A 24,513-nucleotide genomic window follows, 5' to 3' on the forward strand; every position below is an offset into this window, starting at 1 on the left:
AGTGATTAAGAGGCTCTTCAAATTGCTAGTTTAATAATATATCAAGGCCATTGTGTTTCTTTCACAATATCAGTAAATCCACACTTTATTTTATTTTTTCTCTCAGGGAAGACCTTGCAAGTGGGAGGGAGAAAAGAGAAGATTTGTGAGCTCAACATGAAACATAATTTTTTGTGTGTACTTGGTGCGGCTTTACTCAAGCTTTGAAAAAAAAAAAAAAAAAAAAGTCCAGTAAAATCTCCAAGGCAATTTCTAGAAATAATGCGAAAAAAAAGTCACAAACTACAGTGTCGCCGCACGTCATAATGTATTTTTTAAAAAATAATGTATTTGCATTCCATCAAAAATAAAAAAATAAATGGCAATTTTAAAAAATTATGTATTCACATTCCAGTCCCTAGGGACTAGAATGCAAAATTAAAAAATAAATGCGTCGTCGCACTTCTTGCGGCAACCTTGTACTAGATGTTTACCCATCAAAATATGGTACATAAGAAGAATGTACCAGACGTTTGTTTATACATCAAAATATGGTACTTTTCTACAAAACTACCAGAGTCAAATATACAACTTCAAAGTGATGTCGACATTCTCTTGGTCTAAAAAATCCAAGGGTTCAAACCCTACCTGCAACAAAAAAAATCCAAAGGTAGTGTTATAACACCTCCTTGATCTAGTCAGATCTGCATGCCTACTAATCCCTAACACATAAGAGTCTTTAAACTCCCCCTCCTTGTAGATTAGAATACAATAGATTATACAATTATTATCATTATCGGAAAAAAAATATATATATATACAACTTCAATAAACATTTTTTAGAAGAATGTATACAAGCACCAACATTAGAATTGATCATTTTATAGGAATATTTAAGTTTCTTACTCAATCATTACCGCCATATGAGCGTGAAAGAAGCACATTACATCAAGCTGAATTTGTCATCAAGATGGTCAGCACTCAGGTTTCCAAAATTTGAAGGCAGAAGAACGACAATTTATAAGGAGAGCTCAAACATGCAAAATGTCATTCAGTTTTTGTAGTCCCAACTCTCTGCGACTAGAAGCTTTCTAATACATCCTACCAATACATTCTGTAGAACCACAATAGCAACTCTTTTCCTTGATATTTCCTTTGGAATCATGAACCTGACCCACACCATAATTGTAATGGTAAGTTAGCTCCTGCAATGGAGGAATGTTGTCCGCCGCAAAAAGCATTACGTGGGGCACTCTTTTGTCAGCATGATCATAGAGCACATCCTGAGCATAAAGGTTGGGTGAACAACTATGATTTATGAACCTCCCGATATTGCCATACTTTGCTGCATCAATGGTATAGCCACCTTCTTCTACAGCTTCGCTTGAATTTCCTAATCCATCGGAATTGATTGAACCCTCGCTGTAATTCTTTCCAATGTCAAACAAATATTCGTCACTTCCTGCTCTTAGTTCAGCTTCCTTGTCCTCAAGAAGCTCCCCAGCATATTCACAAATAAAACTTCCTGAAGGAATAGAATACAAGGACCTTACTCCCCAGCCCCTTGACTTAGTCTTGAAGATCTCAAGCTGAATTTTGATACCATGCTGGCTGACTCTGTTATAGCATGTAGGAGGGCATTTGCAATGAGGTCCACATTCAAAGACAAGAGGTTTTGCTTCCACTATAGCCCCATTACGATTATATGGGATCCCTCCTCCATTTCTTTGTGCACAATAGCATTTTCGAGAATCAGAGCATTTACCAGTACAATCACAGCCTTTAGGAGAAACTAGGCGGAACCAATCAGGATATTTCATCTTTCTAATGTAATTAAACTGTTGGGGTTTCTCACTGTCAATTGTGTTCACAGCACATACGGGAAATGTCTCTTGTCCCCCTGCAATGTCATCAATGCAAACCCCCTGCCGCACTCTAGATTTTTTGGACTTCTTTACCTCTTTCCATGCAAGCTCCGGCTGGCCTGGGATTCTCTTCAATTCAAACATAAACACTAGTTTACCATATGTCCCAGTTTCTTCCCTACACTTCTCCACAGTATACAAGCCATCATAAATGTATGACGTGACTACCTTAGCCCTTGAGTCCAGCGAATCAGAAGCCTTAGTCTCTTTGGATCCACGAATTACACGCACAGGATTTTTAGTGGAGATACAATTCCACAATCCCAAGTTACCTTTTTCAAGCTTCTGGTCCTCCGGTTGCTTATCTTTGCCAACTATATTTCCTCCTTGCCCAGAATATATTAGGACATCAGCATTCTCCATATCATCATCATATGCCCCTGATGCAACAATACTAGTTGCAACAAGCACTCCATTGTGCTTCATGGAATCTATGCCAGCCTGGTATAAACGATGAATCCCAACAATGGCAAGCTCCACTCTGTACTGGAACTCGTCACCCACTTCAACTCCTGGAACTGCCCCCAAATATTGTTTGCCAGTATTAACTTCTTTTCCTTTCTCTTTTATAATCTTTGCTGCTAGAAGATCAATCCTCCTGGTTTTCTCTGGCCGCTTCAATGTTGTATCTTCTTCCGGCCTCGACTCTTCTCCCTGCAAGATTTTTCTACACAATGCTTGAAACAGGCGCAGGGTCTCTCTAACTCTATTACGAGCATCACCATTGCTTGAACTTGGACCAAAAGGAGGCAAATTCACATCAACCCTGGAACCAGTAGTAGAACCTTTAGGTGACTTATCATCTTCTGATCTATAAATTCCCTCATCCCTAACAATTGCACCAAAATTACCATCTGCACCCTTGCGAACAGAAACAGCAACCTTCTTCAGAGATGATCTTTCTGAAGACTCAGTATTGACAATGGTTTTCTTAGCAAAAGCTTTGGCCTTGCTTCGCCATGTTAAATTGCCTTCATTAACCTTGCCTCGGGTTTTTTCAACACTAGAACTTAGGGGCACTTTACCCAGCCTCAAAGGACAATTTGGTGCAGCATGCAGACCAGTCACTGTTGCAGGTTCATCTTCATGTCCTGAACCAGTGCTATCATCCAGAGCCATTCTATCAAGGGTGTTCTCACCTTCAAACAGATCAGGCGCCTTACTTATAGAGCCTTGACCTTCCACGGCTTCCTTAAGGATTGTAGCATCAGAAACATCCTTGGGCAGAGACACCACTCCTCTTGCTTGACTTCCCCGGATATCATCAACCTGAACATTTCCTTTTGCTGGTTTGCAACCAAAAGTGATTGGTTCTTCTAGAGCAGCGACTTCAACACCAGTCTCCACTTTTTCCAATGTGTCCTTTTGTACCTTAGCAGGCAATATCTCCACAGATGTCCTGCTATCTGCACCATCCTTCAATGCCTTGCTATCCGCACCATCCTTCGACACTTCCATCATCCTCTTTTCCATATTAACCTTGTCCATCCCCAGCGAACTCTCCCCAGAAGTAATTTTTAGGCTCTCCTGCATAGACGGTACAGGAGCATTTCTTCCACAGAATGGAGGAAAGTCACGAATAGCTGAAACTCTTCTTGTGCGGAATTTGTTCTTTGGACTCGGGACAGAGCCATCTTTAATAGAAACCTCCCTGTGAACCATGTGATCAATTTCAACAGTAGGTTTTACTACATCTTCACCTATGCACCTCACCAAAGTCGTAATTTCTTTCTTGTCCAATTCCATCACTGCTGCCTCAGCCTCCCTTCCATTTACCTCTCCCTTTGAGGGTCCCACCAAAATGGTTTTCCTTTCAACCTCCTTCATCAACTCCATTCCTGCAGGCTTTACATCCAACGCCATTTTCTTGACCCCATCATCCAAACTATCAGTAAAGCCAGCCACCACTTTTTCCACCAACTTATCCAGAGATCCATTCCCTTCCACCCCATATAAACCCCCTCCCAGTTCATGAGACTGAGTCTCCACCTGACTTTCATCTTTAACACAATTGGCCTCTAAAGCTGCAGGAGCATTATCACTGCTCACCAAAACCCCATTTTCTAGATCTTCCAAATTGGACAGCTTTCCAGATTGATCAGTTTCCATCTCATTTTTAGTCTTGATTAATTCATGAGCCTGAGTCTCAACCTTAGTTTCACTATGAACGCCATTAGTTGATGTCCCAATTCCATTCGCATCCACCCTAGCTGGACTTTTCATCCTTTCATGAGGTTGATTCTGGACCTCAGTTTCAATTTTAACACCATTAGGCTCTCCAACAGCAATATCACTAACTTGCAACGCACTATTGTCTTTGGCTTCTAAATGAGGCTGAGTATTTGGACCACACATAGGAGGAAAATCCCGAACAGCTGAAACCTTCCTGGACTTGTAGTTAGATGCATTTCCAGAGTTCGAAGGGTGATACCCACTCTCCAATGACCGCTTGTTTGGGTTCCCGTCAGACAATCCACCATTCAACAAGCACACCATCTCAATCACTAGAAAAAAGAAACACTCTTCTGAGTTCTGAAGCAGAAAAACCAAGCAAAAGGAATAACATAAAAATCTCAATAACATTGAAAGAGTACGAAAATTAGGGCTCAAAAGGAACAAATATATACCAACACCCCCCCCCCCCCCGGGACCCAAACAAAAAAAAAGGTTGAGGCTTGAGGAATTAGAGGGTTCAATTTCCCCCTTTGCCCTCTTGAACGCCACCCATTCCTTGCTCAGAACAAAAGGGGACAATTCACTGACAACAAAACTTGTATGCTAGAATGTATCTCAAAAGAGGGTCAATACTTCAAATTAGTACCAATTAAGGAAAAAAAAACCAACAAATACCGAATAGGGTTTTTTTCCCCCCATTTTCCCTTTCGGTTTACCACCTAGCTAAGAAAAATGTAAATGTATTTTTCAAAAAATCCACAATTTTGGGACCAATATAATTAAAGTTACTAAGTTAGCTAACATATACAGCTACAGACAAAAAGGAAATAAAGCAATTTACAGCTTCATATGCATGCAGTAGACAATTGAAGCAAACGAGATTAAACTAAATTTAGAAAACAAAAGGCAAAAATACCTGATTAAGCACAAAATTGAGCTACCCACCAAGAGATTTCCACCGGTTAATTGGTCAGAAAACTGCCAAAAACAGTCCAGAAACAAATCAAGGGGACAACATAAAAGGTCATAAAATAAGACTAATAACAAGGAAAAAAACTATTACACCAAAAAATTCACGAATACATAATTTACGAAGAAATCTCCACAAATTAAGCCTTGCATGTAACACTCACCCAAAATCTAGAAATCTTAGAAAAGAAGAAGAAGACAACGAAGTAACAACTGTTACCTTTGATTTCGCTTCAGCTTTTCATGTGAAATCTATAGAGGATTTTGGATTTTTTGTAGGAGGCGCTAATATTTTGGGATTCTATTTGATTTAGCAGCGGTTAATTTCATTTCTGTTTTTTCCATTTCGGTGTTCTTTTGGCTGTGTGCAGAGAAGAGTGAGGTGACGAAGATGAAAGAATAATTCTGGGAGGATTTTGGTTTTTTTATGACTTACTTTTGGAAATTGTGAACAGTAAAAAGATTGGCATTTGGGGAAACGGAACGGGGAGAGTGAAGACGTGTCCAATTTGTTCGGTCGTGGCGCGAACGAGCTTGGAGAGGGCGGTTCAACATCGTTGGCCGGGGCCTAAGCTCGGGGTGTAAAGTTCAAGTACACTCATGAGTCAACGCTACCATAACAATAGATTACGGATTTAAATGCCATCAAGCTACACATTATGGGAGGTACAAGCTTTGATGCACATAATAATTTTGTATGGTATGCTTTTTAAAAACTTCATTTAATTTAATCTCACATAATCTTGATCCATAAAATGATTATTTGGTGAAAGTTTTTCAAAATATCCCCAAAACAAGCCTCCAAATTAATGCTTAAGTTGGGATAGGGATTGTAATAGGGGCGGATACCCGCTCCGCCGCAGGAGGAGTCATAGGGTGGGCGCGATTTTAAATGGGACGAAGGACGGGAGGATGAGGGGCAGGAGGAGTCATAACGCAGATGCGATTTTAAATAGGGCGGGAGACATAGATACCCTCACCTGTCTTCGTTACTAATATAAAGTTAAAAAAATAAATATCTATATAGTTTTATACATATACGCATTATAACTACATGTTAATAACGTGTGTACGTATGTATGCTTGTGTATCATAATTTATATGATAGAAGTCATTATTTGATTGTTTTTACTTTACTTCAATTTTTTTTTTACATATTGTAAGTTGTTTAAATAAATATGGATGGTTATAAGGCGAGGGATGGAACAAGGATAAGGGAAGATTTTAGAGCACGGAGCAGAGATAGGGACGAGGGAGGGATACCCAACCCCGTTGCCATCCCTTAGTTGGGATGCCATTAGGATGAGGTTTAGATCTAGATCTAATTATAATTTATATGAGATAATTTAGGCATACAAACAATATAAGTGGAGACTCAACCCACCCTATCCATTAGGATACCTCAATTATCTCAAATAATAATTCGCTTGTATCATAGACACATTTTCCAACCCACCTTTTTATATTTTCAACCACCTTTTTATCTCACATACATCACATCATAAAATGTGCTACAGTAATTATTCCAAATAATATTTCAAATAATACACTATCCAAACACTCCCAGTAGCGTTTTTGACACACTCAATGTATGTACATATTTGTTTAATGCATATATTGTTAGTATAAGCTTGAAAAATGTTTTTCATTTTTGTGTGTGTCTTAGCAGTTTGAAGGAAGTTTTCTACTTATACTAAATATCACTAAGACAAAAAAAATTGAGAAGTAGAGAAGTGAGTAAAAAAAAGAAAAAAGAACAGAGGTGCATCAATTAAAGTACTGAAGAATGATATTTTAGACATTTTATGTGATAAAAAATTTTAACACAAAAGAATATTCACACTTTATATAAAGAGGGATATGAAGACACATTAAACACTAAATGACTTTAATGTTAACTATTTGTTTGCAAGGCCTACCAAATTTTTAAGCCTTCCAAATTTTTAAACTTTCCCTAATTTTCAGTTTTGACTATACAATGTTCAAAAGGAAAGATCATGTCCCAGAACTGTTGACTATTTAGATTCACTCGTTTTCAAAAATACATATGCAAATAACACTAAAAAAATACCTAAGATAGAGTTAAAATTGCCTAAAAACACAACAAAAACAACAAAACATAGCAATACACACTCTATCAAGACACAATTAAGCACTAAATGACTTTAATGTTAACTATTTGTTTGCAACAACAAAACATATCAAAACACACTTAAACACTAAATGACTTTAATATTAACTATTTGTTTGCAAGGCCTACCAAATTTTTAAGTTTTCCCTAACTTTCAATTTTAAGCATACAAAGTTCAAAAAGAAAGATTATGTCCAAGAACTGTTGACTATCTGGATTCATTTGTTTTCAAAAATATACTTGCAAATAACATTAAAAAAAAACCTAAGATACAGTTAAAATGGCATGAAGCACCACCAAAAAAAAAAAAAAACAACAACAACAGCAATAACAACAAAACATATCAATACACGCTCCATCACCATTCCCTTTGTACGCCTTTCCTTAATCCTTGCTTAATTCCCATTGTCCTTAACCTTCTCCCTTCTTGCACTGAAGAGCCGAGGAGGGCCGAGGTGAGCGCGCACAACACTCTTTCCCAATCCGAAATTCTCTTTATTGCGTCTCTTTCAATCTCGTAGTGTAGCGCCTTTTTCTTTCACACCACCTCATGGGTAGGAGATTAAAGGTTCTAGCTTTGTCTCCCACCACTTGCCATTACATGTGACTTGTCACTTTAAATCCATACTAGTGTGTAGTGTGAGGATGGTCATCTCGGCTCGCGTAAGACGAGGCCATTCTTCGCTCCAGAATTGTGGTACTCACGCTGTAGCCACCTCGACTTCAAATCACATATTGATAACCGAGGTGATCCCGCCTTAGTTGTCACCTCGAGCTATCTTCTGGCTAATCACAACCGAAGTCATGACCAAGGACCTCGCGGCCAAACAGCGAGGGATATGACCCCTGACACACTGATGACCTCTGACACACTGGTGATGTCTGACTCTGATAACTATTTTGACACACTGCCTCCTGCACAGGGTAGTCAAATCCATGCGATACGCTGTCTCCATCAGATGTCTAGGGACCTGGACCAACAGTCCCTCCCTCCAAATTGTCTCCTATAAATACTGGGACCTTCCACTAGAAAAGGGGGACGGATCTCTGGTAAAATGACAAAGAAATTTCCAGCAAGTCTCATACATTGATATCTCATTCCGAACTAACTTAAGTTTCGGAGCTACATCGGGGGACCCAGCCCCTCTTCTTATAATCTAAGCAGGTGATCCGGGTGAAGTGGTTTCTCTGGACAGGAGCACCCACAAGCAACCCGAGGCTACTAGTCCGGTCAAAAATCACCTCTTCAATTGGCGCCATCTGTGGGAACCCGAGAATATCTTAGAATGAAGCCCACGCGTTCTAGGAGAAGAAAGGCTCTCACCATTGGAGCTGATTCTAATGCTGTAGCTCAACAGGAAAATGTCTCAGAAGGACAAGAGTCCCCAGAGACTCGGTCTGCAAACGAAAAAATCATGACCCGTATGACTGAGTTTGTAAATGAGAATCTTAACATCTTCGAATAGTTGGGTAGATATTTTAAGAGGCAAGGCAAACAAAAGGCCAAGTCCTCTAAAAGGAAATCAGATGGGTCCCCCAAAGGTCCATCCGATGAAGAATCCGAAGGAAGGCACTCTTTCAGGAGCACCCCGAAGCAAGCCTCTTCTAAGGCTGCTTCCAGAATTGCCTCCATAACTAAGGCATTCTCGCGGGGTTTGCTGGGGAAGCGAGTTGAGGAAGAACCTCGGCATTTGGGAAGGCCAGGAGTGGATTACATGAGGACTCCACCTTTCACGGATGACATCAATGAGGAAAGGCTTCCCCCGAACTTCAAACTCCCCTCAATACCTTCTTACGATGGCCGAGGCGATCCTGAAGACCATATTCATGCCTTCATCTCAACTTTCCGATTATATTGCATTCCCAACCCAATCATCTATCGGGCTTTTCCAGTATTCCTCCAAGGGATTGCTTGAAAATGGTTCTGAGGTTTAGAACCTAGGAGCATATCCACCCTAGGGGAACTAGTGGAGAGATTTTTTCACCGATTTGTATCCTCCAGACTGACGACCAGGACCTCGGCTTACCTGCTGACCATACAGCAGAATCCGAGAGAGTCACTTCGGTCCTATGTACAAAGGTTTTACGAGAAAAGCATGCAAATACCTGATCCCAATGAGCAGGTAACAATAGCTACCTTTACCCACGAGGTCGTTGCGGGGGTGTTTAACACTGGGATACAAAAGAAGTATCCTCGCACGCTCCAGGAGCTCTGGTTGAAGATCGAAAAAGGCATACAGGCCAAGGAACTCAAAAAAGAGGTCCAAACAGCTCGCTCGAGAACTGATTCCCGAAGGAAGAAGGAAACCAACCGAAATGAGACAGGTACCGCTAGCGGTTTCCAAACCCCCAACCGGAATCGCCGAAATGTGTTTGATAGAATAGCCAAGGGGAAGTCACATATCCTTGATTCTGAGCTAACTCCTTTAAACACCACCCGATCCCGAGTGCTCTCCGTAATGGAGCAGAATAACCTCGAGCGTGCCCCCCCCCCCCGAAAATGTACGGAAACAGGGAGAAGAGGAACTCCAACCTCTACTGCCTGTACCACCGGGACATCGGACACGAGACGGAAGACTGTAACTACCTCAAAAGAGAAATAGAGTACCTAATCAAGCAGGGGCACTTGAAGCAGTTCATCCACCAAGCTGGAGGTCGTCAACGAACTGATTCTCTTCACGAGAGCCGAGGTGATCAACAGCGAGATGACTGGCGGAGGTCGAGAAGTAACTGCCGACCCCCTGAGCATCCTAGGGAGACGAGAAGGTCTCCCCGGGATGGGTCATCGGGTCATGAGTTAGGATACGGGCCAAACATTGCCGGGATCATCAACACCATTGCCGGAGGTCCGACTGGAGGAGACAGCCAAAACTCCCGAAAGAGAACCTACAGGCAGGGTAACCCCGACCAGGTCGAGCCGAGCTCTTGCTTATCCGAGGTGATATCGTACGGTCCCAGTGACCCAGTCCCCGCTGCTTCCAGCAGCCATGAACCTCTGGTGATTGAAGTGTTCTCCAACAACTACATAGTTAAGAAGGTGTATGTTGACCCAAGGAGTTCGGTAGACGTCATGTATCTCCGGACTTTTGACAGCTTGAAGCTAACCAAGGAGTAGCTAACCCACGTGAGGACCCCCCTGGTAGGGTTCGGGGGACATGTAGTGCACCCTGAAGGGATGGTCACGTTAATGGTGACTGTGGGACATCACCCCCGCTGTCGTACAATTCCCGTCAACTTTATTGTGGTCAAAATTGACTCTCCCTACAACCTACTCATGGGCCGACCTACACTTAATACTCTGCGTGCAGTATATTCCACGTATCATCTAAGTTTCAAATTTTCAACTTCAGCGGGCATCGTCGAGGTGAGTAGTGATGTTTGTGCGACGTGAGAGTGTTATCTCGCCACCCTGCAAGCCGCCTCTTCCTCGACCTCCGAGTTGAGGTCCGAAAGAAGGTTCAATATCCTCTCAATCGACTGTATAGATCCTTAGCAGACCGGGAAGCCGAAGAGGCTGGAGACCGGTGATGAGGTAAAGGATGTCCTCTTGGACCTCTCAAGGCCCGACCAGATTGTCCGCGTCGGCATCCATCTGCCTGACACACTGAAGAGGTAGATGGTGGACATCCTTAGGGAGTTTCGGGATATTTTTGATTGGATTGCCGAGAAAGTTAGAGGAGTGCCACACTACCTCATGGTGCACGAGTTGAATGTTGATCCTCAAGCACGTCCAATTGAATAAAAGAGAATGCACTTCGACCCCGAGCGCAGTAAAGCGGTAGGTGAGAAGGTGGACAAGCTCCTACCTGCAAAAATAATCAAGGAAGTGCAATACTTGACCTGGTTATCCAACCCAATCATGGTCAAAAAGGACACGGGGGGCCTGGAGAATGTGCGTCAATTTCACCGACCTGAATAAGGCCTGTCCTAAGGACTGTTACCCATTGCCTAGAGTCGACGCCCTAGTGGACTCGGCGATGGGCTACGAAATCCTCTATTTCTTCGATGCTTTCAAGGGGTACAATCAGATCGGGATGAGCGAGGAGGACCAGGAGAAGACAACCTTCTATACAGATCAAGGTGCGTACTGTTATACCTCCATGCCCTTTGAGTTGAAGAACGCCGGAGCCACATATCAGCTCTTGGTCAACCGAGCTTTTAAATCTCAAATAGGCTGACATGTCGAGGTGTACGTGAACGACATCCTCCTCAAAAGTTAGAAGACATCCACTTTCCTGTCCGACCTGAAAGAGGTCCTCGGGGTTCTCGGAGATACCCGGATGATGCTGAACCCAAAAAAATATGTTTTCGGGGTCATTTCGAAAAAATTCTTGGGATACCTCGTTCCGTGGCGGGATATAGAAGCAAATCCTGACAAGTTGAAGGCGGTCCAGGAAATGTCTTCATTTCGGTGCATCCGAGACGTGCAAAGGCTTATAGGGCGATTGGCAGCCATGAACCGGTTCTTGTCGCAGTTCGCTTCTAAGGCACTGCCCTTCTTCAAGGTGTTAAAGAAGGCTGACAAGTTCTCCTGGACAGAAGAATGCCAACAGACCTTTGAGCAAATGAAGGAGTATCTGCACCACCTCCCAACACTTACCTCACATCGGCCTGGGGACAAGCTATACTTGTACCTGTCTGCCGCCGATGGGGCTGTAAGTATCGCATTGATACTGAAGAAAGGTGTTCAGATGCCGGTTTATTATGTTAGTCGGGTCCTTCGAGAGTCCGAGACTAGATATGTTCAAGCAGAAAAGCTCGTGCTGGCCTTGATCCACGCAGCTCGTAAGTTGAAACCCTATTTTTTAGCTCACCACATCTGTTTGAGAACAGATCAGCCTCTCAGGCAGGTAATATCGCGGCCCGAAGAATCTGGTCATCTTACTAAATGGGTCACTGAATTGGGAGAATACAATTTATCCTACGAGCTCCGGACGGCCATCAAAGTTCAAGCCCTTTCGGACTTCCTAGCCGAGCTCACTTTCAATGAAGTGAATGAGTCTACCTCAGCTTCTGCCAAGCCTCACTAATGGATCCTGCATGTGGACGACTCGTCTAACAACGAGGGTAATGGAGCAGGTTTGCTCCTCGAAAATTCTCAAGGAGAACTGTGTTCGTACGCCCTATGGTTTGATTTCACAGTCTTTAATAACGAAATCGAATATGAAACTGTCATCGCCGGCCTACAACTAACTCGTGGGCTCGGAGCTCGGCACATCTTGGTCAACAGCGACTCCCAACTCGTCGTGTGCCAGATACTTGGTAAATATGAGGCCAGAGAGGTGGTCATGCAGCGTTACCTCTCCAAAGTTCACCAATTAACTGCACACTTCGAGTCCTTCGAAATTCAAAGGATATCTCGGTTGCAGAATAAGCGGGCTGATGCTCTATCCCGACTCGCTTCCACTTCTTTCTCTGACTTGAATAAAATGGTTTTCATTGAGGTCTTGGCCGAGCCGGGCCATTTAGAAGAAATCATATGCCCCGTTTATTCAAATGACACCTGGATGGGCCCGTTAGTTCGGTTTCTTGGACAAGGAAAGCTTCCGGAGGACCGAGCCGAAGCAAGGAAACTTCAGCGCAAGACAGCCCGGTATGCTCTCCAGCAAAACCTCTTGTACAAGAGATCTTACCTCGATTCATGGTTGCGGTGTATCACACCAGAGGAAGGGAAAAGAATTCTCCTAGACATACATGAAGGGATTTGTGGCGCCCACGTCGGCTATAGAATGCTGGTTAAGAAGGCCCTATTACTTGGGTATTTTTGGCCGACCATTCGACGAGATTGCCAACTCCTGGTCCTTAGTTGCCCTTCCTGTCAACACCACGCCCCTGAGCACCACTAACCAACTAACCTTATGATCCCTATCACCTCGCATTGGCCATTTGACCAATGGGGCACCGATATATTTGGTCCATTCCCCAGAGCCCCCGGCAACTATGCTTATGTAGTAGTCGCAGTCGACTACTTCACCAAATGGGTCGAAACCGAGCCCTTGAGAAGCATAACTGGCTCATTAGTCCAAAAATTCTTTTAAAAAAGTGTGGTATGCCGCTTTGGAGTGGTAATATCGGACAATGAAAAGCAATTCGTGGACAACCCTTTCAAAGGATGGTGTGAGAATCTTGGAATCAAACAGCACTTCACCTCGGTTGGACATCCCCAAGCCAATGGACAGGCCGAAAACTTCAATCGTACACTCCTCCACGGCCTCAAAATTAGGCTGCATTAGACCGGGTCATTTTGGGTTGAATAGCTCTCCAGTGTTTTGTGATCTTACCGGACAACACCGAAATCCGCAACACAAGAGACCCCATTCTCCCTAACCTATGGGTCCGAAGCCGTGGTTCCTGTCGAGTTCATCACCCCGAATCCGCGCATGGCAGCCTTTGCTGCCGAGGTCAATGAGGAAGAAAGGCGAGTAGACCTCGACCTCGCCGAGAAGAAGCGCGACATCGCGGCAACTAAAGTAGCACTATACAAAAATATCCTAACTAGCTACTATAATGTTCGGGTCAAACACGTAAGGTTCAGACCAAGAGACCTCGTGCTCCGAAAAAATTCGATCAGCCGAGCTGAATCTCAAGGCAAGTTAACTCCCAGATGGGAGGGACCCTATCGTGTTATTAAGTCTAGTCAAAATGGATGTTGTAAATTAGCTTACAGAGATGGTTCTCAGGTACCCCGGACTTGGCATGCTGAGAACCTCAAATTGTATCACCCATGAAGGGTATGTATCTATTTTTCATATTTACTGAAGTTATTTCTTCCTTGGTTCTATTTTATCCCAAGTAAAAAATAAGGGGACAAGTACAAGAGAAGAAGAAAAAAAGACAAACATGAAAGGGAAGAAGTCAATAGCATTAAAAAATAATAAGTGATTACAAAAAGTCGAGGTCCGGGATGATTCTAAGCAAAGCATCCAATACCTCGGCGCTTGGTTACAAAAATGATAAAAGGGTAGGAATGCTTTTTCCTGCCCTGGTGCCTTGGTCGCCCCCAGTCTCTTCAGCACTGGTATTTTCTCAGCCGACCTCATCACCATCGGGCTCATCCTCTTCCAGGTCGAATTCAAAAAGCCATCGGTTTAATTCTGCTCAAACCTCAGCCAGGTCCTTCCCGGCTTGGATGCCCTGGGCACGCGGTCGCATAACTCCTTGGCATCTTCGTTGAAATTGAATTTATTTTGGAGAGACTCCAGTTGTTCAGAAGACAGGAAAGGAGATGCATCGTTGACGGGCGAGGTGTACCCAAACATGAAATTTGGCAGAGTTAACTTGCCGAGATCATGAGTGAAAGTCTCGAATTTTCGGAAAGTTTCCACAGCCGAGGCGCCTGCCCTCTCTATGGCCTCCCGAGCTGATTGTTCATCTTGAGTCCTCCTGTCTTTTTCCACCTCCAGGGCTGTCCTTAAGGAATTGGTCGTGGCCTCGGCTTGCTCCAGGTCGATCACTACCTTGTTGCGTTCTTGTTAGGCCGCCTCTAACTTTTCTTCCAATTTGGAAATTTTTTTGTGAAGCTCAGAGGACGGCTGATAGTTTTCGACAAATTCGATGTAGTGTTGGGTCATCTCGACTAGGAAGGTCGTGGTGAAAACCCAGGAAACCGAGACACTTTGCATCAACTCGGCAGGAATGAGTTTCCTGGCATAAGTGCTGTCCATTGGTAGAACTGAATGTATCAGAAGCTCCTGAGCAACGAGGGAATTTTTGCAGCGGTTATTTACATTGAGATCCCACTCCGGACACCATTGCGCGCCGGAGTGCCTCTTATCCTCCCCGACTTTTTGGGCAGGCACGTGGTGAAGGTTGAATAATGACGATCCCATTACTGGAACTTCGGGAAGAATCGTCACACCTTGGTTGGGGAGGAGAAGATGCTATTGTCACGCCCTGAACGGTCACCCCCTTTGGAATGGCCGAGGTACGGGAACCTTCTCCCGTAATTATCACTGGAGAATTGCGGCTCGCAGTGGCCGTGGTCGTCTTCTTCTTCGGCCGAGTTGACGGCTCGGCCATGTTCTTACGTTTCGTTGGCCTTTTGGCTATCTCAGTGGTGCCCGAAGTGATCAAATCGGAAATTCTCACCACTGCAAAGCATAAAAGTAGAGTTATTTAGAATCCAGGAAAAGTAAAAACAAAGCCATGAATGGAAAAATACAAGATTTTTGAAGCCTAGTAGAGAAGAAAGGAGGATGTTCCGGGCTGATCAGAGCTCGATTGATCCCGCCGTTAACAAGGACTGCTTCGGGAAGAGCCCAGCAGTTGATCTTGAGACCCGACCCCAGGAGCTTCCGGAAGTTCTCCTCCTCTAAGTTTCCCAGAGAGGTATCCTTAACCGGGGTGGGAGGCTTCCACCAGAATCCCCTTGGGAAATCATCAGCCGAGACGAAAACGAAATTGCGCTTCCAGTCCTTTATAGAAGTGGGGGCATCCACTACCAACTTGGGGACTTTGTTCCCGAAGTAGAACCACCCCTTCTCACTCCCACTATATTTTATGGTGTAACAGCGGCGGAAGAGGTTGACGGTGGGGGTTATTTTCTGATGTCGGCACAGCATTTGAAAGCCGACAAGGACCCAGACTGTATTGGGGGTGAGTTGAGTGATCCTAACCCCCCAATACCTCAGGCAATTTCGGAGGAACCAGGTAGTCGGCATCCTGAACCCGGCCTCTAACTGATCGGCGTAGATGGCCATCCTACCCCTTGACGGGAGTTCGGCTGACTGATCCGACCGAGGTGGATAAATGCTGTAGTTTCTCCGCCAAGGGTACTTGCGAACCAGCTCGGCTATCAATGTCTGACCCATGATACTGCTAAACATGGGGACCTGGCCGTAGTCAATGGATGTAAGTCTAGAGGGGTGGCTGGCTCTTGCACGCCCTCGTCCCTTGGTATTTCGTTGCAAAGGTCGTCATTGTAGAGGACTTCGATTTCTTCTTCGCTCTGTGCTTGGGGTGTCCCGGCCTGATTAGACGCTTCGACAGTTTCTCCTCTGGGCTCGGAGACAGTTCTCTCCTCGGAGGGGTCGGGCCTCTCCGTTTCGGTGAATCTTGTCCTCACCATCTCCTTATGTGTGCGGGCTGTTCTAGCCATAAGTAAAGGAGAAGGAGTGATAAACTTACTCTTAAAGGAAGTCGGAATTTTGGGGGTTGCCGAGGTGAAAATCTAGAGAAGATTTGTTCTCAGGTGATTAAAAACTTTTGCGACAAAAAGTGAAAGGGTGAAAGGGACCCCCTTATTTATAGGCAAGCGGTAGGAAACTGAAAGGACGGTATCCTTGAGATTCTCGAGAGGACACACTCTCTCCTCATTTATGAAGACGCTGCTCATCTGACCGGTGATTTCGCGTCTACCTATAGACTTTTCATTAAAGCTGCTGACCATCGCATCATCTTCCTTCCAGTCCCATCCACACACGATGACGTGTCATTATCGCAGTTCGCTCTCTGTAACCACCTGCAAGCCTCGGAAAGCAGTGAACGCATCTCTCTTCCCGAGGCTTGGGGGGTTTAGTGAGGATGGTCATCTCGACTCGCATAAGATGAGGCCATTTTTCGCTTCGAAATTGTGGTACTCACGCTGTAGCCACCTCAGCTTCAAATCACATATTGATAACCGAGGTGATCCTGCCATAGTTGTCACCTCGGGTTATCTTCTGGCCAATCACAACCGAAGTCATGACCAAGGACCTCGCGGCCAAACAGCGAGGGATATGACCCCTGACACACTGGTGACCTCTGACACACTAGTGATGTCTGACTCTGATAACTGTTCTGACACACTGCCTCCTGCACAGGGTAGTCAAATCCATGCGATACGCTGTCTCCATCAGATGTATAGGGACCTGGACCTACAGTCCCTCCCTCCAAATTGTCCCCTATAAATACTAGGACCTTCCACTGAAAAGGGGGACGGATCTCTGGTAAAGTGACAAAGAAACTTCCAGCAAGTCTCATACATTGATATCTCATTCCGAACTAACTTAAGTTTCGGAGCTACACCGGGGGACCCAACCCCTTTTCTTATAATCTAAGCAGGTGATCCGGATTAAGTGGATTCTCTGGACAGGAGCACCCACCAGCAATCCGAGGCTACTAGTCCGATCAAAAATCACCTCTTCATAATGCATTCATCTGATTAGATAATGGTTCAGTTCTCGTCGATTTCTCGGTAGGTCAAATTGGACCCTCCCTTTAGAATAGACTAAAGTAGAGTAGGAGCAGGTATAAGGTAGATAAGTACCAATCGATAAAAAAAAAAAAAAAAAAGTTAGATAGGAGTGCACACTAATTGGATATCTAATTCCCCAGCTAAAATATTGATCCAGTCTACATTTTGCAGATCAGAAAATTTGTTATCCGAACAAATATTCGCATATTTGGATATTCGAATTTACTGGATTAGCTATATGGGTATTCGATTTGTGTCCGATTCAAAATTAATTTGTGGAAATATTGGGAGAAATTCTTCTAAAATTTGGACTTGAGATGCTGGCAACAATTACCCAAATAGTATGATAAAGCAAATTTGCAATGAAGATCATCACCTTTCATCTATGACTATTGTGATAAATCCACTGTAATTATAAAATAACATAATATTCTAGGTGAGGTATGTATTCTTTTTCATTGTGACAAAAAGATGACATAAATACATAATATTTATAACTAATGTAAGAAAAAAAAAAGATGATGCCAATAGTATCCATGATGAAATTTTGAGGATTTGAAAATTGAGAAAAAACTTAGAGGAAGGACGGAGCCAGATAATCTTAAGGGTGGGCAATTGCTCTCCGTCACGTTTGATGAACTTAGATAAGTAATAGGCTTTAAAGCTTTCAAAGTTTTTAGTTTTGCAGTTGGACCCCAGAACTGTATAGAATTGCTTTGTTTTGTTATATTGCCTCCTACATCCCTCTAAATTTCCTCTATATATTTAGATACAAACTCAAATTTTGTCAAATTATATTGACATCCTAAAGAATGAAATATTATATTGATAGTGGTGACTATTACCAAAAGTATTGGACTTATCTAAATTAAACACTGATGTCGATTTAATTTAAAAGAAAAAATGGTTTTAACATTGTAGATACAACTACATTGTGTATTCTACATAGCAAACTTAGGAGAATAATTTGAACTGCCAAGTCTCCCTAATCTCTCATTGCTCACAGCCCAGTTCGATATTTTTCGTTCAATCAATTTAGGGCAAAATTGAACTATTTAAAAATTACCCCAAAAGTATTCTAGAAATATCACATTTGGGTATGATTTTTTATTTTTAAAAAAATCAACATAATTCTATCTAAAACCACATTAAAAGCACCCAATTCAAACAGGCACTTCAAGAATTTATACTTTTGTATTTCCAATCTTCAAAGTACTATAACTTTTTATAAACATGATATGATATTTCTCCCTTTTTGTTCAAACTCTAATCATCACATGTAGAATAATTTAGTTTGATCTAGAAATAATGATTCAAGGTTTCATATGAGCTTGTCAAGGGCTCTCTAATCTATTTTGGTGGAGTATAATTTAGAAAAGTGATTTAGAAATAATAATTTAAACTTTCATCGAGGCTTCTAAAGTTTCTGTTGTTCTTCAAGCTTTTGAGCTCCAATCAAAATTTCCTCTTAGTTGCTTTCCCTATTTCTGTACTGCCAAAGTCATGTATTGAAGCATAGATAAGGCAAAGAATTCGAATTTCGGCCTTATCTATTTTCTTGGTTATAATGTAGGATTCTCTCCCTTTTGTTGCTGGAATATTTATAGATGCATATAAGAAGATTCCTAGTATCATATCAATTAGTAATAATCTATAATCAATGACTTACCTTGTCATCTTTATTATGATCCTATTCTTTTTGCAAAAATGAAGGAATTTCCCATATTCACTCAACTACTTTAAAAAAACTTACACTTAAAAAAAAAAGCTTTAAAAGCCATGCATAACAATTGTTAAAATCACCTCAACATTTCACATTATGCTAACATATGGTAGTAACTAAAGGATAAATATGAATCGGCTAGTTGACTCAGCTAATTTAGGAGGTCATATTCTGGGTATTTTTGTTGCACTATATAGGGTTACAAACAAATCGAATTGCTAGCAAGGAATTCGGTCAAAAAGAGCTCAAGCATACTTGTTAACATAATAAGCTACACTCGAGCATGCTAATATTTTTTTTCTAAAGCTCAACAAGCATATGTTTATTCATCTCTGTATACATGTTAAATTTTTTTTAATTTTTCTGTTACATTACTTAAATATCTATTTCATTTTAGACAAATTATTTCTTTCACTCAGCTCGAGCTTGATCTAATCTCGAGTAAAGACTCTAACTCAATCAATTGTCTGAGCAAACTTGTCTCGAGCTCGACCACACCTTTTATATTGAATTTTGATTTTGATGCTTGATTAAACTCGTTGATACTCTTGCTATTCCGACCTTAGGATGTAGGCTAGATTGTATTAGTAGCTCTCCCACTATATATATAGGTTTTTGTTATTACAATATTTTGCCTAAACCTGTCTTGCAAGGACTATATGCCTTTGTTTGCTACACTGCAGCGGAAAGTGAATGGCTGGGCAAACAAGAAGCTTAGTTACAGTGGCCGTTTGCAGCTTACTAAATTTGTGATGTTCAGATATACCAGTCCCCTGCCTTTATTTTGCTTAAACCTGTGATTAGAAAGGTTGAAAGCATGCATTATGTCTTCTTTTCATTGGACTGGTGAAATAAAGAGTCATTATGGGGTTAGAGTGAGTTGGAAAGATATGTGTAAACCTTCGAAAAAGGGGGTTTGGGTGTGCATGACTTGGCACTTTGGAATACTTGTCTTGTTCTTAAGCTTCTATGGAATCTAAATGCTAAGAAGGACACTCTTTGGCTCAAGTGAATACACATGTTTCAGCTTAAACAAAAATCTCTATGGGCAGTTTCAGTGCTTGCTAACTGTTCATTGGTGTGGAGAAAACTGCCCAAGACAAGACATCTGGCCCTTCCTCTTGTGAAGAGGGTGATTGGAAATAGAACTAACACACAATTTTTTGGTATGATTGATGGCATCCAGTAGGGCCATTATATCTGCACTTTACTGGAAACTTGCTTAGATGCTTTGGATTATCCCTCTCTAATTCTGTGGCTAAGTGTATTCAAGGGAATGAGTGGAATTTGCCAGGAGGAAGGAAATGCACTATTGAAGTTAAGAACTTGAAGTAACTCACATCATGTGAATCTATTCCTTTAGCAGATAAGCAGGTTTCCACTCTGTTGTTATCTAGCACTAGTGGAGAGTTTACTGTACAATCCACCTTGAAGGCAATTAGGCAGGTTGGTCCAATGCCTTGGTATAGTTTGGATGCTGTGCGGAAGACGGCTATACGCTAGGAAGAGGATGAAGGACTAAGAATGTTTATTTAGACTATTTGTTTGTGTACCCTGTAGAGGAGGTAAGGAATTTATGGACCATCTTTTCTTTGAATGTAAGGTTTCTGTAGCTGTTTAGTATCTCGAACGGTTTGCTACCCCCTGCCCAAATGAACTTAAATAGATTATTACACAACGGAATTCCTAATCATTTCTATAGTGAACTACGAAGCAGTAGAAATGGATACCATTGAGTTTGACACCTATTTTTGCCCCTCATATGCACTTATCAAACACTCCCTTCTTAGTGGTAAGTCCGATTAGTTAGAATTCAATTGCTAATTCATTAGTGTTATGATTTTGGAAGCCTAAAAAGTGTTTACCCAATAGTTTATGTGCATATTTGGCTGAAATTGCACCCAAAGTTTAAAAAAAAAATTTCTTATTTTCTATGGCACAAGTGATCAAGATTTTAAAATCCAAACCATTCAATGAACCGGAAATCTTACTAGGTTAACCATTGGACTAACTGTAATTAAGTCATTATTGACCTATGGCATAATTAATTAATATGTTTTTTTATTATTAGATAGACCATTACAAACTAAAAAAGAACTAACTGTGCTAAAACATGAAATTGTAATAATATTAAAAATGAAAAAATTTGTGAATTTATGAATAAAGTTTGAAAAGTTTATATAAAAATAAAGCTACAATATAAATTGTATAATTGTAATAACATTTTTTAGATAGAAATACAGAATGTAGTAAGAAATTTTGAAATTTTAAACAATTTAGAGCTAAATTGTTATTTTTAAAAGGTGAAATGACACAAAAATAGACATTGCATAAATTTCAGGTAGATATGAAATCTAAAATGAGATATAAGGATTACATGAAAAAAAATAAGAAAAGTAGTAGTACTTGGTTGGCAGTTGCAGCATCAGATATGTGGGCTACATTTTTGGAATAAGGACCCGATAAACTTCCCCTGTAATTGCCGAAAGGGAAAATAGCGATTTAGTCCTTCAACATTTTACTTATGTCGATTTAGTCACTTAACTTTGTTTTATCCCAATTTGCCTCTTTAACTTAAATTTTGTATCTAATTAAATCCTTTTACGATGGCACCACCAATTAAAACATTTCCAGCACAAAAGTAACCGTCCATGCAATTTTTTTGAAGTTTTTGTAAAAAATATATTGTAACAATTTGATATATCTGAGGTAAAAAAATAATTAAAAAATATATTTACAAAAAAACGTAAAGATTTTTTGATGAAAAATAACTTTTCAAATATTGAACTGTCGATCATATAGTGTAACAGAAAATCGACCGAACCGATTGAACTGTCGATCAGATAATTTTACATGGCAAAAAATGGTTAAGAAAAACCTAGAGAAATGCAAGATAGACCCAAAAAACTTACCCTATAATTGCTGAAATGCAATTAAATTCATATGAAAATATGCTGGTTTTATTTTTCAAATCACTCTAGAAGAAGCTACAGCCTACAATACAAATGAAGTTGGAACATACCAAGACAAATGAAACTCCAAATTCCAATGGCGGGAGAATATTGGCTTTAAGCTCCCAAAATGAACCGTAAAAGTACAACACACAGAGTGCTCTAGTTGCAGAAATGGAAAGACGAGAAGCAGAAGACCCCTTTCGCTCGCTCATCAAGCTCTGCCAAATCACTTCCTCCCAGGAACTGAAATTACAGAACTGCCCTTTTGCTCTAGAATCCGAGAAGTTCCCTGACGCCGTCGATTCTTTGCCGTCACAATATTCCCCAAACCCTCCGGCGTCGGAGCCTCCGGGAATTATTATGGTCTCCCCTCCCGAAACCGATGGCGAGGATGGGGATGACGACAGGGCTTCGATTTACGATAGTAATCCTCAAGAAAATGAAGAATTCCAAACCCCTCCTGAGCACCATAATATATCCGCCTCATCCTCGCAAGAAGAACCCCAGAAACTTGCTACACCCATGACAACCGTTGATGAGAGAGTTGACGGCTCGGATGATGTCGGGATGGTGGCAATTGATGCTGGTTGTGGTGAGAATGAGGCTAGTTTTGTATTAGGAGCAAGAGGGGAAAGTCTAGGGCTTATGGAGACGGAGGAATTGGAAGGAGAAGTTGAGGAAATCGAAGGAATTGAGAGGGAATCGAAGAAATTTAGGGGTTTTGAGGGTGAATTAGATGAACCCGTGTCGAAGAAAAGTAGGGTTTGGGAGGAGAATTGGGATTCGGAGAGGCAAACTGTATGTATTGATGAGACAGAAATTACAGAGAAGGTTGATGGTCTCGATGAGCAGGTGCCTTTTTATTTGGATGTGGATGAGAATGATGAGGGGATAGGGCTTGATGAGGATAAAATTGTAATTGATCTAGATTCGGGTGACGAATCTGTGGGAATTGATGGGGCTCGTCAAAATGTTGAAATGCAGAAAAATGTTGAGGAGATATCTGATGGTCAGAATGATAGTGAGAGAGAAATGGAGAAGGTTTACTGTGGTCACGATGGTGGTGTTGGTAATTCGGGGGAGCAGGAGGAGGGTGGTGATTTAGATAACGGTGAAAATTATGTGATGATAAATGGAGGTCTGGTGGTGGAGGGATTTGAGGAAGGGCACTGGGAGAATGGGAATGATGAGCTGCGGGAGGGTGAGGGGGTTTCTGGTGGTAAGAACATAGAAGAAATTGAAAAGTTCAAGTACACGGGTAAAAGTGGTGTTGATGATCCAGGGAAGGAGAGGGATGTTGGTTTAGATGGCGGAAACAAAAGTTCGTTGGTAAATGGAGATTTGGTGGTTGAGGCATCTGAGGAAGGGAATAGGAACAATAGGAATGATGAGGTGCAGAGAAGTAGTGAAAAAGTCGTAGCTTGTAGGAACATAGGCAAAATTGAGCAGTTCAGGTACCATGGTAGTGGCGATGATGGGAATCAGTGCTCAAAGGAAGTTGTTCAAAGAAGGCGTGAATTGCCATTATCATTGAGGGAGAAGGGTGATGATGTGGGAGGAAAGCCGAGGGTTGGTAAGTCGGATGTGAAAAATCCACCTTGGAAGGAGCTTTTGGATACTGTGGCAGTTGTTTTGGGAAAGGCGAATGATGCAAGTGAAGATGTAGATTTCTTGGAGGCAGCAAAGAGGAAGGGTATGACCTTTCCGCAGCCAAGGTGGATTTGAAGTCTATGCTTACTACTTGAAAAGAGCATGCATTTGAAACTTTTAGATGTGTAGTTGAATAGAAATTTGTAGTTGGACTAATGTTAATGTGAGTTGTTCTGTTGAATGTATCATCTGTCATTTAAAGTGAGGTTCAAGTTCAGTGCTTTGGGATTTTGATTGGCACAAGGATGACCTTCTACACTCGGTTTATTTGTAGTCAGAAACAAGAAGTAACTTCTCCTTAGTGTTTTGTCAAGCTATCTTGGTGTAATTGGTGGTTTGCTAGAAGAACCTCTTGTTATTGCTTCAACTTTAACAGTTCTGCATAAAAGGTAATTTTGGTGACTTTGGAGATTTAATCCTGACATTGTGATGTAACTCAATCTTTTCATGCATTGTAACTTAAAGACTTTATGACGAAGGGGATACCACGGTGGCAATTTCTCAACTGGTATATGATCTACTTTCATGACTTCAAATTTCTGTTATTGATATCTCCAATATGCAGGTGCTAATTCACAACGTATGTCAATTAGCCTGTTAAAACTTCAACTGTCCTGTTTCAATGTCAGACTAGTCTCTGTAAGTTACTGAATAAGGGGAGGAAATGTCTGAAAATGCTTTTCTTGTTTTCTTCTCTTTTTGCTTTTATATTATGAATGCCTAGCCTGACATGGGTTGTTTACAGACAAACGAGTTAAAAGAGTTTTCACTTCTGGAAATAACAGCTACTGCAATTGTTTTAGTGATGAGTTCTTGATTTCTCTTTTTCCTTT

At 41.7% G+C, this 24,513-nt stretch overlaps 2 protein-coding genes across 5 annotated transcripts; one reads left to right on the forward strand and one right to left on the reverse strand.

The window, feature by feature from the left end:
• Positions 1-417: 417 nt before the first annotated feature.
• LOC113781042 (histone-lysine N-methyltransferase family member SUVH9-like) lies at positions 418-5,466 on the reverse strand. 4 transcript variants are annotated; one of them, XR_003469544.1, is made up of 4 exons: positions 5,269-5,466; positions 4,996-5,057; positions 886-4,408; positions 418-627 (listed from the first exon to the last, which is right to left on the reverse strand). XR_003469544.1 is itself a non-coding variant. In XM_027326872.1 (3 exons), exon 3 carries the CDS (start codon positions 4,398-4,400, stop codon positions 1,071-1,073), a length of 3,330 nt encoding a protein of 1,109 aa, XP_027182673.1. In that variant the 5' UTR covers positions 4,401-4,408; positions 4,996-5,057; positions 5,269-5,466; the 3' UTR covers positions 830-1,070. The 4 variants fall into 4 exon arrangements, 3 of the variants coding, with proteins under 3 accessions (XP_027182673.1, XP_027182674.1, XP_027182675.1); XM_027326872.1 differs by lacking the exon at positions 418-627 and having other exon boundaries at positions 830-4,408; XM_027326873.1 differs by lacking the exon at positions 418-627 and having other exon boundaries at positions 830-4,436.
• A 4,213-nt stretch (positions 5,467-9,679) lies between these two features.
• LOC113780831 lies at positions 9,680-10,294 on the forward strand. The gene has a single exon (XM_027326612.1). The coding sequence runs from the start codon at positions 9,680-9,682 to the stop codon at positions 10,292-10,294; it is 615 nt and encodes a 204-aa protein (XP_027182413.1).
• Positions 10,295-24,513: the final 14,219 nt, after the last annotated feature.

Source organism: Coffea eugenioides, chromosome 8 (genome assembly GCF_003713205.1).
Source record: "Coffea eugenioides isolate CCC68of chromosome 8, Ceug_1.0, whole genome shotgun sequence".
NCBI lineage: Eukaryota > Viridiplantae > Streptophyta > Magnoliopsida > Gentianales > Rubiaceae > Coffea > Coffea eugenioides.

Excerpts from the sequence above, each read along its gene's own strand:
- LOC113780831 (XM_027326612.1), top strand. The coding sequence starts at position 9,680 with ATGTACGGAAACAGGGAGAAGAGGAACTCCAACCTCTACTGCCTGTAC.
- LOC113781042 (XM_027326874.1), bottom strand. The coding sequence starts at position 4,400 with ATGGTGTGCTTGTTGAATGGTGGATTGTCTGACGGGAACCCAAACAAG.